At 37.2% G+C, this 14,970-nt stretch overlaps 1 protein-coding gene across 1 annotated transcript in view; it reads right to left on the bottom strand.

Moving 5' to 3' along the window:
- Window positions 1–14,970, bottom strand: part of RFTN1 (raftlin, lipid raft linker 1) — a 93,688-nt gene that overhangs the window by 38,148 nt on the left and 40,570 nt on the right. Inside the window, exon 4 of the mRNA XM_031590185.2 lies at window positions 4,037–4,145. Within this exon, the coding sequence (XP_031446045.2) occupies window positions 4,037–4,145 (109 nt within the window). The remainder of the gene's footprint in view (window positions 1–4,036; window positions 4,146–14,970) is intronic.

The raw sequence follows: 14,970 nt of genomic DNA, 5'->3' as shown, positions 1-14,970 counted from the left end.
TGTTTCCCTTCACACCAGGCTGTTTAAAATACAGAATGTGCTATTTTTTACCATTTCTTTTTATATATACACTTACAAAATGCTAACAAAATGCACTTTAATAAATATTATCACAGCAGATCACAAATAACTGAACCACCAATGTTAGCTACTTTGTAGCTGTATTTAAGATCCAAATACTTAAAAATTAAACAGGGGCTCTGTTTGTTCTGGAAAAAAAAAAAAGAAGAAGAAGAAGAAAGTGCTCCAAGATGGTTTTCATTACACAGTGCCAAAGAAGTAACTGCTGTATTGTTCTTTTTTTGAGAATGAAGGTTTTGGGGTGGGATTTTTTTTTGTTTGTTTTAAGGATGGAACTGATTTTAAAAGAGGTTGAGATCACATGTAGATAAGTAATCCTAGGTAATAAACAGCACTCCAGAAGAGCTATTCTCTAGCCATAGAAGTATGTTTGAACTGCTTGTTCATCTGAAGAACTAACCTATTAGCAATATTAAAGATTCAATATTTTCCCTTTCTATCTTCTACTGCCACCTGTTCTGACTGTATCTCCTGCAGGAAATTTCTGAACAGGTCAGCTAATATATATTTACAGTAACAAATGATGCTGAGGAGTACAATAGCCATCTAACAAACCCTGGACTTAACAAAGCAATTGGAGACTTCAGAGAAAAGATCCTTGTAAGACTGCAGCAACACCGACAAGAAGTCCGCTAACAGCCCAGTGCTCTTCAGAACATGCAAGCTTTTTTCCTTCTCAGAATGCAGAGATTAAGAGATGAAGAATCAGAAATAAAAAGAGACAAAAATGTGAGAAACATTGGAACCAGTATTCTTCTTCATAATTATAAAGATAAGTCCAAAAAATTCTAAGATTTGTAATTTCTGAAATCTCATTTTGCTTGCCATACTGTTACAAGCACACGAATACCTGTAAATATATAAATACGTAATATTCTGGACAATTCTGTTCTATGACACTTCTCATTTTCCATACCTCAATCTAGTTAGACACTCAAGATATTTTTAAAACTCTGAAGTTGAGAATTCAAAATCATTTACCACCACTTGCACACACTATATGGGTACGTGCCTTGTTTGGACTATGTATGACAAATGTTCATTCTGATGTGAGTAAACACAGGAAATAAGTGGACAGTCAAATCTGGGCTCAATCACTCCCATGACTGGGAACATCTACTGAAAAGATTTTAAAAGCTCTTGAGAATTCACAGGCATCTTGGTATTATATTATAGCAGAAACAGCTGTCTTTTAAATAACCCAACACTGTTTCTATCTAGCAACTTAAAAGATGCTGAAGAATGAACCTCTCTTTGACCAGCAGTACATATATATATATACTATATATATATATATAAATACAGTTATTTGTGTGTTTATAACAGTATGGCAAGAAAAATGAGAGTACAAAAGTCTGCAATTTCCTATGAAAATTTGTAAAGTGAAAGATCCTTTCAATGCAGTCCAACCTTCTACTCACCATTAATTAGAGGCAACCTGCTTTTGTACAAGGAGAACTGCTGATGACTGTTTCAGATGTCAAATTTCAGAAAAATTTAATGGGTGGCAGTTTCTTTGCAACGCATTTTGTTGGCATATTCCTTCCTAGAGTCCCACTTAACAACTGAAGTACCATCAAATTCCTTGGCCCAGCTACTACTGGCTTTTCTGAAATGTTTTATAATCAGCATAGTACTGAGGCACATGGTTTCAATGAGCTAAAAGCATTCTCCAGGTTAAATAACTTGTTTCTTCTTTTTTATAACAACTTCATTATTCTTCTACATTTATAAGAGTTATAGAAGAAAAAAAAGTTATTTCCTCTACTGCATTCCATTGCAAAATCATTTTGTGTTTGCTAGGAACAAGCAGGTACTATTCAATACAGCATTTTCAATGCAACAAAAGATGAGTTGAGAAAAGAAGTTATTAAAATTGTACCCTTATTCAAATTCCATGTAAATGATACCTGCTCAGTTGTGCATAATAAAATTATTTTTCTCAAAGTAATTTTTTCTAGTAAATTCATAGTTGGAGAAATTTTTGAAGATTTGAGTATTATACTTGGTATCTTTTAAAAATATGCTAATTTGCAATGCTGTACATGATTGCAAACCTGTGCTAAAAGCTCTTCTTACAAAAAGCTCTGTGATCAAGGTTTGACTACTCAATTATAACACACTATTAACTTCAACTCTATTCCATAGTTTGAGAAGAATTATAGAATTATATAGTTGTTCTTTTTTTAAAGGAAGCAATTGCTCTAATAGCTTTTTGTTCCTACTTTCTTTGAAGAACTTCCTTTATTTTTCATTTATTTTGTTTGTAAGCATCTGTTTTACTTGCCCTTAAGAGCAAGGGATGTTTTTGTTGCTCAGACAAATTAGTTAATATGACAATTAATTCCTACTCCCAAATAAGTCCTGTTTCCTGAGTTATATTTACAAAAAAGTGTTGAGACCTCCATAATGTGTTTAATCAGATATAGACATGGACACAGCACACATCTGACAGCAACAACTTCAAAGAACTTCAAATTCCTCTACATCAAATAACATCTGAGGATGAGCGACATACTCAGTCTACAGAGAAACAGTAAGTATACATTTCAGCTATTAAAATTTAAATGATTATATCTCAAAAAGGCATCTTTATAACCCCATAATCAAATGGCTTCTACCAACAGAAACATTTCCACGTCTAGAAAAGCATTTTAAAGACTCAGAACTGAATATTTATGGAAATAAGCTGACTCCTGGGTTGTCATCTTGTTTTGACGTTAGCCAAGCTCTATCTGAAGACTCAGATGCAAAGATTTTTCAATTGGAACAACATAAAATTTTGCTACCAGCTGTGACAGATACTTCGACTTAAAGAACTGAAGAGTAGAATCAAACATTTTGAAACCAATACATAAGAATTACACCAGTTTTACCTAAGCGTAGATGCAATAATGTAATAAACTCTGAAAATAAGATTTGGAATCAAACTTTTGAAAAGCAGAAAGTGTTCAGAAAACTTCAGTTTGCTCTGACATCAAGATCTATTTATCTGTAAGTATATGATGATGATCAGATAGTCATACAAGCATTATTTTAAAACCAGTTTTTACTATTCACAGTAAAAAGGAGAGACTGAACATGACTGTAGTCTGACAAGCTGACTCCCTTTCTGAACTCACACAGCCTGTGCTGAAGTCTATTTTACAAAATCTTCGCTATTATCACTGCAAAATGGATTAAAGCTAAGAGGGAATACGCCTACTCACTCTATTCTTATACCAGGTGGCTATGTCAACATAGTACTTACTGCTAGTTTTTATAACATGTAATAGGACACAACAGATGCTGCAAAATCTGAACCACGCACAGCAAATCTGTCTTCATGAAAATGGACAAAGCCTGCTAATTTCCAGTCTAGTAGAATATTTAATCACCAAAAGTAATTTTAAAAGAAAGAAACAAATTAGGAATTTAAGGGTTATTTTCAATTTCCCAGTATATGGAAGTTCATTGAAAGCAATACAATTGAGAGTGACAAAGTGACAAAGGGCTTTAGTTTACAAGTACCATCTCTAGCTGCAAACATTATGATACTAAAAAAACCTTAAGTAATCTGGGGGATTCTAGGAGTTAGTAGGACTTCTAGCTATAGTACTACCAAATATTTGGACACTAAAATGAAAATGATGATACTGTTTCAATTTAAAATGTTTATGCCATCACAGGACTGTTTTCTACAATGTAACGCAGTTGGTATCATCTGTGACAGGTCACATTTCTGTGATACTACAAATCATTTTTTCATAATAGTGTGATCAATAATATATTTAAGTGTAACTGCCCTTCAGGTACTTAAAATTACAAAACACCACCAAATTCTGTTGAAGTGCTTCAACTGAACAAAATGTAAAGTACATTCCTATTGTCAGACTGACACAATGAGTAGTAGTAACTATAACACAAGGCATATTGTGTTTCGTTTTTTAAGTTTTGTTTTTTTTTTTTTACTTACTTTCTTAACAAAATCAGGTATCTCCTTCTTGTCTGAAAGCTGGTTTACAGAGGAGCAGCACTCTACCTCCAAAATATATCCTTCACTATGGATACCACCTTTTGGAGACCTAAGAAGACAAGCAGAAAAGCAGAATTAGTTTCTCTTGTTAACACTGGATACTTAGATACCTTCTTTATAAATATTTCTCCCAAGGAGGCAACATAAAACAGTTTCAGCACATTCCCTCCACAGCGTTCAGCACAGTGCTGACACCTTGCAGCTACAGCACCTTGCTGCTTCCTAGGGAATAAAGTCACACCAGTGACTGAGGACTGTGGAATGCCTCGTGGACTTCCAAATTTCTAACTTATCCAGGAAACACTTTGTCAGTTTGGCATTTAAAGCCAACACCAAGGGGACACATAGGCAGTGCAGCTCTCAGATCTTCAGAAAGCAGGTTCCAGCACTAGGGACTGACTGACTCTCTGGGACCATCAGAGCAGCCTGAAAGATTAATGGCATCTGCATGGAAAGTGAGTTGTTTATTCTATTTTAAGTGAGAAGAATGGCAAAGAAATCTAAAAAGTGTAGAAAGTGTTTTACAAACAGTAATTACAGGACTCTCTTCTCTATTTACGATCACTCTAAGTCAGCATTTAAAAACTGGGGGTAATCAAAGCAGTCTACCCTTCAGTCTTACCTAATCCTTTGTAGATTAGCAATGTAAAGCTATATCCGAAATTCCTTCTCTTTCAGAAGAGCCTAACCCCTAAAACAGTTCAAACCACACGGCATCTGACACATACACGGCCGAAGAATGAATGCTGTGGGAACATGATATTGGTTGGAAGTCATCCTGAATGATACTGAGAAACAGTCAGTAGGCTTGCACTGCACAGCAGCACTACCAAAGGTCATTTTCATCTGTGGACTCCAATACAAGGAAACTGATATGTCTGATCAATATAGAAATCTAGAGAATCAGTCACTGCATCTGCTCTTCAAGAAAACACACAGAGGAAGGTATAAAAATGAAAGTCAGCCTGTAATTCTTGGGATTAGTAACAAAGAAGTTATCTTAACATCCCACACTGAGCATCAAAAGATGCAATCTGAAGCAAAACCCTAACTCTGGTCAGCAGCCACTTGGTGTAGTCGGCACAGAGGAGACAGGAAGAGAGGTTCAGAAGCCTGAATTCAGACCACTGAGGAAGCAGAACAACATCAAAACAGGGGTGTCACAGGCCTGCCGTGCTTATGAAAGCATTTTTGTGTAAAAGCCTTGTTCTGAGGACTGAGACCGTGTGACACGTCAAACACACGCTCCAGCTCTGAATGGTCCCAGGGGCTTTCCCCAAGATGCAAAGTTACTGAGAGCAGTGAGACGTGTGGGCTGCTGCCTGTAACTTTGTGTTTCCTAGGCAATACAGCAGAAATTTTCTAGAGCATCACAAGACATTGTATTTTTCACTTGATCCTCCCAACTTCGACTGTGTACACTCACCTCACTTCCCCTATCTCACCAATATATGCACCATACAATACTATTTTGTAGACCGTGAACTGTTTTGGAACACTGAAGCCTTTTCACTACTTGCTCTTCCTCTGCTTTTAAGGTTCTTCTTTTAACTTGTGATCCTGTTCATTACTCATCCACGTATAACACCGACTGCAAACTACTGTAGGGAAGCTGGTTTAGCAGGCGGTCCCTTCCAACCCCTACAGTTCTGTGATTCTGTGTAAACACTGCTATACATGGAAATTCTCCAAACATCTTTATAGGTTTTACAGAAATATTTACTGGGGAACCCAAAGGATCCCACTACTACCCCTCTCTAACAGGCGTAAAGAAATTCACTCAAGCAGAAAAGATCATTTTGATATAAAGAAAAAAGACCATTTTGTGAGGGACAGCACATGAACTACAGCAACTGTGTCTAATCTTCTAGATAAAGTCCTAGATAAACTAATCCAGTCTGTGCAGATTTTCTTTCACAGATTAATGGCTTTTCAGTAACACAAAATTTTAAGAAAGTCCCCCTGCCAGACTACATAGTGGTATACTTAGACTTTTTTTTTTTTTTTTCAAAAATCTCAATATGACTAATTGGAAATGTAGCCCTGATATTATCTAATCATCACTTCCAGACAGAAACCAAGTTTTCAGACAGAAGTGTGTATAAGCTAAGGCTCTCTAATGTTCAAGCATTAATGAGCTACCAAAATGCAACTTGATATCACAGTGCAAAATACATACAACATCAAATGGAGCAAATGCAGCTTACCAGTGTTTCAGTTTTTGTATTTTTACAAACTAGAAGTGGGTTTCTAGGAATGGTTAGCAAAAAACCAAGCCCTTTTCATACAAGCAATCTCATTTTTTTCGGGACTACCACCAGACTTTTACAAATGCGAGGACCAAATGTCAGCTGGGGAAACCCACCTCTCTGACCAGCCCCACTCCAGCTTGGTGAGAAAGTGATACCCTTAGCTCAGAGACTCTGAAACAACACAGCTCAAGTTCAAAGTTAACACAGAAAATCCTGAATGTATGTGCCACACTATTAATGCTTATTTAAAGTGAGGCCCAGGAACAGGAAAGAATGAAACAAATCCAAAGGCACAGTCCCTCCCATTTCCACTCTTTGCCAAAATCTTCACCAAGCAACAGTTCGCAGTGCTGCACACACTGATTGCAACAACAAAAGCTTACTATTCTAATCATTCCAAAAGTATCAGAAGCATTGCATTTTCATGTTTAAATCCACTGCCTGTCTATAAAGATAAACTCTTCTCAACTTTTAATGATGAGGTTTATACATGTGTAAGGTTGAGGGAAGTTCATCCTTGAACCACTCTATCTTAATTCCTCTCCTTCACCTCAGCAACCGCCTGGCCTCTCATTTCATGCAGTTTTTGGAGGACATACTTGCAAAACTACTTGAGATGCAGAAGATATCCATAAAAACATGGTGATTCTTACCATAACAGCTTAAAATGACCTGTTTATTTTTCCCCCTTTAAGAAGCACTTACTGTGAAACGCACTTGCTGCTTGTAAATATTTAAGAGAACAAAAAGACAGTGAATTCCTCTAACAGTCTGATGGCTACCTCTGCTCTAGGGCTCCTGAAAATAACAACATGAAATACCACTGCAGTCTGCTAGGAACATTATTTTACAGAATACGTGTAGCAGATCCCATTAAAGGCCATAAAGTCTTTAGTTAGCCTCATAGACATACTGCATATTACCAAGAATTATTTTTCCATGCATTCAAGTAAAATACATTCATATATGCTAAAGGGAGGTCTTTGTCCATACTGGTAGCTTTTAGCTTTTTAGGAAAAAAAGTAAAAGCCTTTTATTCAGTCAAAAACAAACAAACAAAACTAGAGCTACAGCTTTTTATGCAAAGGTAATAAACAGCACTGGATTTCACAGACTGCAAAAAATAATCTTCTGAGCAAAACCAGGTGGACAAGAACATATTTCCAGCCTCCTTATAATAAACAGTGCTTTTCATACATGAGTCACAAAGTATCACATCAATATCATAAAAGTCTCCCATTACACTCTTTGAATATTGTTAGTATAGCCAGACGTAAGTAGCTAAATATAGGTATGAGTAAATTCTATGCTGATCAGAAGTTATATTTTCTCTTTCCTTTTTTAATTTAATGGGACTACTTTTCAGATCATGTTCCTTACAGACTATGAAGTAGGAACCCCAAAGTAAAAATCTCCAAAATAAGCCACTGTTTGTATCCTGAGCTGCATTAAAAGAGGGGCAGCCAGCAGGCAGAGGGGTGTGATCGTCCCCCATTACTCTGCCCTCATGAGGCTGCACTGGAAGTACCACATCCAGGCCTGGGGCCCTCAGAAGAAGAAGGATGTGGAGTTGTTGGAGCAGGTCCAGAGGAGGATATCAGATCAAAGATATCAAAGATATCAAAGGTATCAGAGAGCTGAAGCATCTCCCCTATGAAGAAAGGCTCTGGAGAAAGCTCACTGTAGCCTTCCAGGACTTAAAGGGAGCTTGTAAGTAGGAGGGGGATTAACTTTTTACATGATGTGCTAGTGATGGGAAAAGGGATAACGGCTTTAAACTAAAAGAAGAGAGGAAATTTAGGTTAGATGTTAGGAAGATATTCTTTAGTCAAAGTGTGGTGAGGCACTGGCACAGCTGCCCAGAGAAGCTGTGGGTGCCCCATCCCTGGAGGCGCACAAGGCCAGGCTGGATGGGGCCCTGGGCAGCCTGAGCTGGTGGGTGGCAGCCCTGCCTATGGCATGCGTTTGAACTGGGTGGGCTTTAAGGTCACTTCCAAGCCAAGCCATTCTATGATTCTACAATTCAATACAGGAATATCTATCAAGATCACAGAAGTCAGAAGATAAATCAAAAGTGAAGTCCAGATCTCCTGACGTCATTCTCAACCCTGCGCTCAATATCCCCTTCTTCTGAAGGAGGAATGATGTCAGTCACCTGAAAATTAACCCAGTCATCCATAACCTTAATTTTGTAGCACAAGAACTTAACAGGAGGTCAATATGTAAAATATTTTTAAATGAAAGTAATGGTTTTATGTAAAGTTCATTTCCACCTTCTCATCATAAAATATTTCTTAACAAAAAGAGAAATGCTGAAACTAGTTTAGTTTAAAAAAAAAAAAAAACAAGTATAAGCTTCAGCAATTTGAAAGATTACTTTTCTTTATTTATACTTCGCAATGTTTTCCTCCTCTTTCTTTCCATCCTTCTAGGATGGAAAACTGAATCTTCTCACTATTCACTGTCTCCAAATGAACATTCAAGTTTTATTACCTTTGCTCTTCTAATTAAAAGCTTCTCAGCCCAGAAAGAGACACACTGTGATACAGTGATGCTGTACCTTGGAAGCTAGGACTAACAGGAAAAGCTGGTACACAATGACCAGGGCTTGTTGTACTTGTAATGTATTTTGTGAAACTTGCAAGGGAAGAGAAGTGGCAGTGTGAAGGACGTGGTTCCTCTGCATGCAGAAGGGAACTGTCCTGTCCACAACAGGAGAGAGAAACTACAAGTTAGTAATCATGGGGACAGATGGGACTTTCCACTGCATTTCATAGACCCTGGGCTTTTATTTGTTTTTCTTCGTTATGCTTTATCTTTATTGATTTTCCAGGTTAAGGATTTTCTATCCCTGTGGGTGTCCTCAGTGACTACCAAAAATCTTAACCAGAGGGTGGCAAATAGCTGAGAGGAATTACAGTCTACCAAGCACTATTCAGAGGGACAATGCCTGCAGGCACGTTGAGGCTGCAGGTAGAGGGGCAGCCTGAAGTGTCACTGATAAGGAACAAAATGACGACCACAGACTTAAAAAGAGTTGGGTACTGAATCCCGAACAGGACCTCTACTGCCAGTAAAGAAAATACATAAAATATATAAGATTTTCACTTATAGTTGGAAGCTCACTGGCCAAAAAATATTTTATGATGGTTGTTTCAGTAGGCTGTCATTTCCTATACATCTGTTTGCAATTAAGCACCACTTCATGGTAGATAAACCATTACCAGCTGTAGAGTACCAGTAACTTATACATTAACTATTAAGGCTGACAATTCAGTGTCTGTTACATACTGGATTTCCAGCCCTTTTCAGACACAATAAGAAAGTAAGGGATAAGAACACCACTATGTCCTAATTTTCATGAAGTTCTTCATACCAATGAATTCAAAAACATGAAAACACACTTGAAGCTGCACAGATACTCTAAAATGATTGTTTCATTAACATGATGTGAGAAAAGTAATCGATGTTTCAAGATTTTCCAAGACACAGAAATAATTCCACACCAAAACAGCTTACATTTCAAAATGTAACTGCACACTTACAATGATTTGATCTATATTATGATAAAATAGAAACACATCTAGAGGATCAACATTAGTGGCTGATATGGATCTAATCAAGGAACATTTGGGCACTGTGTTGAGGGATATGGTTTAGTGAGAACTATTGGTGATAGGTGGATGGTTGGACTGGATGATCTTGTAGGTCTTTTCCAACCTTAGTGATTCTGTGTAATTCCAGGTTACAGAATTGTCAAAATTCAATTATCTGAAAGCCAAAAAGTCAACACTTAAAAATTCACAGAATTTATGTTGCCCACCTTAAAAAACTGTATTATTTTTATTTTTACAAAAAATATGTGTAGGTATATTGTATCATAACAAGCTCAACACCAAACAGGAGTTAAAACTTCTGTTTTAACTTTATCAAGTAGGTATTTTCTTTCTTACATAAGAAATCTTTTAACAGGAATATGTATTATTTGATAGTAATTTTTTAAAAATTTAAATAGAAGCATATAGTGTTTCTGAGAAAAGTTCAGGCAAGCATGGATACAGTCTTTCTTAACATGTTCTCAATACTTAACAAGTGTTTCTAATTTTGAGAACACTTTTGAAAGAACATTTATTTTGGGTCAATGTTAGGAGTTGTTGTAAGGAAATTTCTTTGAACTTGAAACAAATAACAGACTTTAAAAACTCAAGCCATTGTCCCTTGAGCTAAAGGAAGATATCTGTTGACTCTTGGGTAAGAAATAAATATTGTTCTTCCAACAAGCTGAAATCAGCCTGCTGAGAGCAACAACACACACTGCATTAGCACACAAAATGTGTTTGATCCTAAAGTTCTTGAAAGTAAGGTCAGAAATTTGCCACAATTAGGCCTAAATCCTACCTGCAAATCAAATAAGTATACACACATACACACACAGATGCACTTACATTTAAACTAATAGCTTACTGTACCAGAGTGAAGTATGTACATTTGCCAGCTCTAGAAAGCACAAGAGCACTGGAGATCACTGTTATTTTTCTTCAGGCTGTATTCTTTTGAAACACCTTAGAATGGAGATCCTGTATTTCTGCAGAGACTCTGTAGCCCATGAAGAAGACAGAGTTAACAGGCAAGGATTTAGCAAGGGCAAAACAATAATGATCAACCTGACTTGTTTTGATAACAAAATGACTGGTCATTTACAGCAGTCTGAGAAAGATGTTTGGTGCTCGCTCTCAATAATATTCACAGAATCACAGCATGGTTTTGGTTGGAACTGACCTTAAAGCCCATGTGATTCTAACTTCCCCTGCCATAGGCAAGGCTGCCATCCACCAGATCAGCTGCCCTTGTATTTAAGTTAGGATATTACAGTCTGGAAAAACAGATGTGGACAAACCAATTGGTTAATGGTGATGCCCTGTACGCCAGTAACAGGTGAAGTACCACAAGGGTCTGCTCCCGGGGACCTGTCGTGTTTAACAACTTCATCAGTGACAGAGGAGGGCACTTTTGACACAACTGCAGACAACAAAGGAATGGAGATGCAGCTGGCAGGGCACACTGCGCACTCCAAGAAAGGCTCCAGATCATCATGCATGTTTGCTGCTGAGTGATGTTCGCCACTGAGTATCAAACACGGCATGAAAATTTTCCACATGGAAAAGGAGAAAATATTCAAGGCAAGCAAGACAAAGACGGGCTTGCCAGGAAGATGCAACACTGATGGCTCAAGGCCCAATCAAAGAAATTCTGCACAAAGTCAGAGCAAGAACTCTCAGTTTCAAGTAACGAAAATGCATGAAGAAATAAAAAAGCATTTTCAGCCTAGAAGGTGTTTCTGAAACATCTAAGAATCACAAATTTAATAAATTGTCTGGATATTTTCCAAAACATTTTCCTTGCCTCTGGAAGGCAAATGTGCAAACCCAAATGCCAGAGGACCAACCCATGCTTTGTGAAGCATCATGCTTCAAGAGGCTGCTGCTTCTTCCTAACGTGATTATGTATTGTCACACTTCATCAGTTCTTCAGTACAACAGTGTTCCTCCCTTCATGGGAACAGAAGCTGTTCACTACAATTGCAAGGGGAGTTCAGCATTACTGGAAAAAGACAGAGAAAGAGCTGGGTGCAAAAAATCAGGATTTCCACTTGCTCAGCTGCCCAAAACATTCAGTCAACATAATTACGCAAATACCAAGTGCACAGTGACTGCTGGAAATGCAAACACAGCATTGAAGAAACACCACAATTACCACCATTTTGTTTCATTCATTTGCATGTTAAAGCCATTTCAACACTCTGTATTTACATTTAAATAATTCTACCTTAATGTTACTTGTCGTTTGCAGAACCCAGATTTTAAGCAACACAAAGGACACAAAAATTTAGCAGCATCTCAGAAGGTAGCATCAACAGAAATCACTTGGAATTAAATTGTGTAGCAGAAGAAAAACGCTGAAAAAGTCCTGCTTTACTATTAAGCTTTTGAACTCAAGTCTGTCAAATTCCTTTGCTGATAAATACAATTATTTTTGGCTCAGTGATAAAAGTTTGCATTTCATCAGGATTAATGAACATGGAGAAATTATAAAAATAGAAACAGAATCATCTCATCAAGTGTATTATTGGAGCACCTGACACCTCATTATCTTACAGTAAAGGAGAACAGCTGCAAAGTTGTTTGAGGTAAACACAGAAGTCAACTGTAAAAGAACTATTATTATATTATTTAGTCTAATTCTGCATTGCAACATTTCCTTGATCACTGCTTTAGTCAATGGAGAGAAGATGTGTAAAAGAATATGTGTTAAGAGGTACATGAAGCATGGAAAGAAAGACTTCTCTGGAATTCACATTTTTTCCCACTTTACTCTACTGCTGTAAAATAAAGCATCTGCAAAGACACAAGAATTACTCTAAGTAGACAGCTGGTGAGTCTGGAACATCAGTAGTTCTTAACAGAAGATAATGTTGTGCATAGTACTTAGGAAGAGAAGTGCAAACATTTTAATTAACATTGAATTTTTAAACTTCACGACATCAGACAGAGGTGTCACTACAGTGAAGGGAATAATTAAAGAAGCTTTGTGCTATGGCTTTCTTGTAGTTTTGTTTGGAGGCTGATTCAGGGATTTCTTTGCAATAAACAGGCATACTGCCAGTAATACTGATGTGCACAAGACATTTAAACTCAAGATTCCAGTGTTTAAAACTAGTGGGTTTGGGAAATAAAATGGAAAAAAGAGAAATGTTATCTCACACCTGAAGAACTGATGATCTTTCTGTTCCTGTTCTGTTCCTCCATGACACATAAATGACATGCATGCTGTTCACCTCATTTTTGTTAGACAGGACCTTACAAATGAGCTGACCTTCCTCATTCCCTTTGCCAAGAGAAACCTGCTATCACAGCTTCTCATTTTTTCAGAATACTACCATATATCCTTTTTCCTGAAATGCTTGTCTTCAAGTGTAAATCAGCGTGAATCAACTTTTCTCAAGTGTGAATCAATGTGAATCAGCAATGGGCTACACTTCACATCTGAAGCCTTCCTTGCATTTATTATAAAAAAAACCAACGGTAAAAATAAGGGTTTGAAGATTCCTCTTTGCATATTTTCTTATCAAACAACAACTCTGAGAAAACCAAGTGTGTCAGAAATTAGTACAGTAAGTAAAACAGTCAATTGCTTTTTATTTTTAATAGTCCACTGAAATTGAGAGAGAGGAAGAAAGAAATCACATTCATATATTCCATTATCCTATTCTCTTTGACTTCCAAGCTATCACTGACCAACTGACCTGTGTGCATAATGCAATTAGATGCTATAGAAATAAATACAATAGATTTAAATCTATTATATTAAATAAATATGAGAGCTATGGCATACAAGAGCTATGGCAGAGTCCTTCAGCGACTCAGCAGACTACCTTTGAGCTCAGTACCTCTAAGGATCAAATACTTCTACATTTACTTGAACATGACACTTTTCACAGTGTAGATAGTTTTGCTGTCTTGGAAAATAAAAAACTATCCTTCTGTTTTTTTTTAACATTTCCAAGGGACAAACCTTGTTTTTCAATATTTGTGTCTTCCACAGATGTTATGAACGTATTTCCTCAAATGTCCTCAAGCGGGAATGACTCTTATTTCTGTATTTACCAATAATGAATAGATAGCTAAAACAATGTAGTGACAAAGATACTAGTACAGATTGAACATGAAACTACTCTAGTGGCTTTCAAAGAAAGCAGCAAATATACAACCACGCTGCAAATCTACATTGAGTGTTTTAAAACTCCAGGACAGTGGCAAAATAGAGGGACCAACACTATCAGATACTTTTTTTCAGCGAATTTTAATGCATAGCACGTCTAAGCACTCCTTTCCACATTTTATTCTCTAACAAATGAAGGCACTGCAAATCTCACAACAGCAGCAGCTTGTAGATCCTGATGCACATCATCTGCTGCAGCTAATATAGCCTCTTCTTACCTTAGGAGAGGTGATGCTACATAAAGCAACTCAAAATGTGAGGCAACAGTATTCATTTTAAACCATAAAACAGGCATAGAAAGTCATAACACTGATTAAAGCAGACAGTTCAACTATTCAGTTCTACCTCTGTATACACAGAACTGATATTATTGCATCGAAAGGCGCTAATGTAACAACTCCATTTACGTTCCATTCAGGCAACAATAACAGCTAGGTGAAAAAGCCACACCTGGTGCCTGCTGGACAACCTACAAGATAAGCATATGGTGTCAGAACCATCTGTGAAGAAATACCTGTAGTAAGACAGAAGCTACAGCCCAGAAGTTTTGCAGATGGCTGGGGAATCCTGAGAGTGGTCCCACACCCCAGCAAAGAGCTTGTTCTGACTCCCTGGCTCCCTGTGCATGCCTGACACCACACCAGAGAGAACAGCAAGAAACCACTTTTAACTTGACATGTGAGTGTTGAGCCTATGACTGTAGCTAGACTACTTACACTTCAAAATCTCACAAAAGAATTTAACATTAATCTCATCAACAAATATCATAAGCAGACCTTTGCAACTACCCAAGAGTTTAGCTGTTTTATACAGAGACAGTCTACAGATGCCTGAGACCTGACC

This window comes from Phasianus colchicus, chromosome 6, assembly GCF_987193195.1.
Source record: "Phasianus colchicus chromosome 6, bPhaCol1.hap1.1, whole genome shotgun sequence".
Lineage (NCBI taxonomy): Eukaryota > Metazoa > Chordata > Aves > Galliformes > Phasianidae > Phasianus > Phasianus colchicus.
This window is presented reverse-complemented; position numbering and strand designations above follow the sequence as displayed.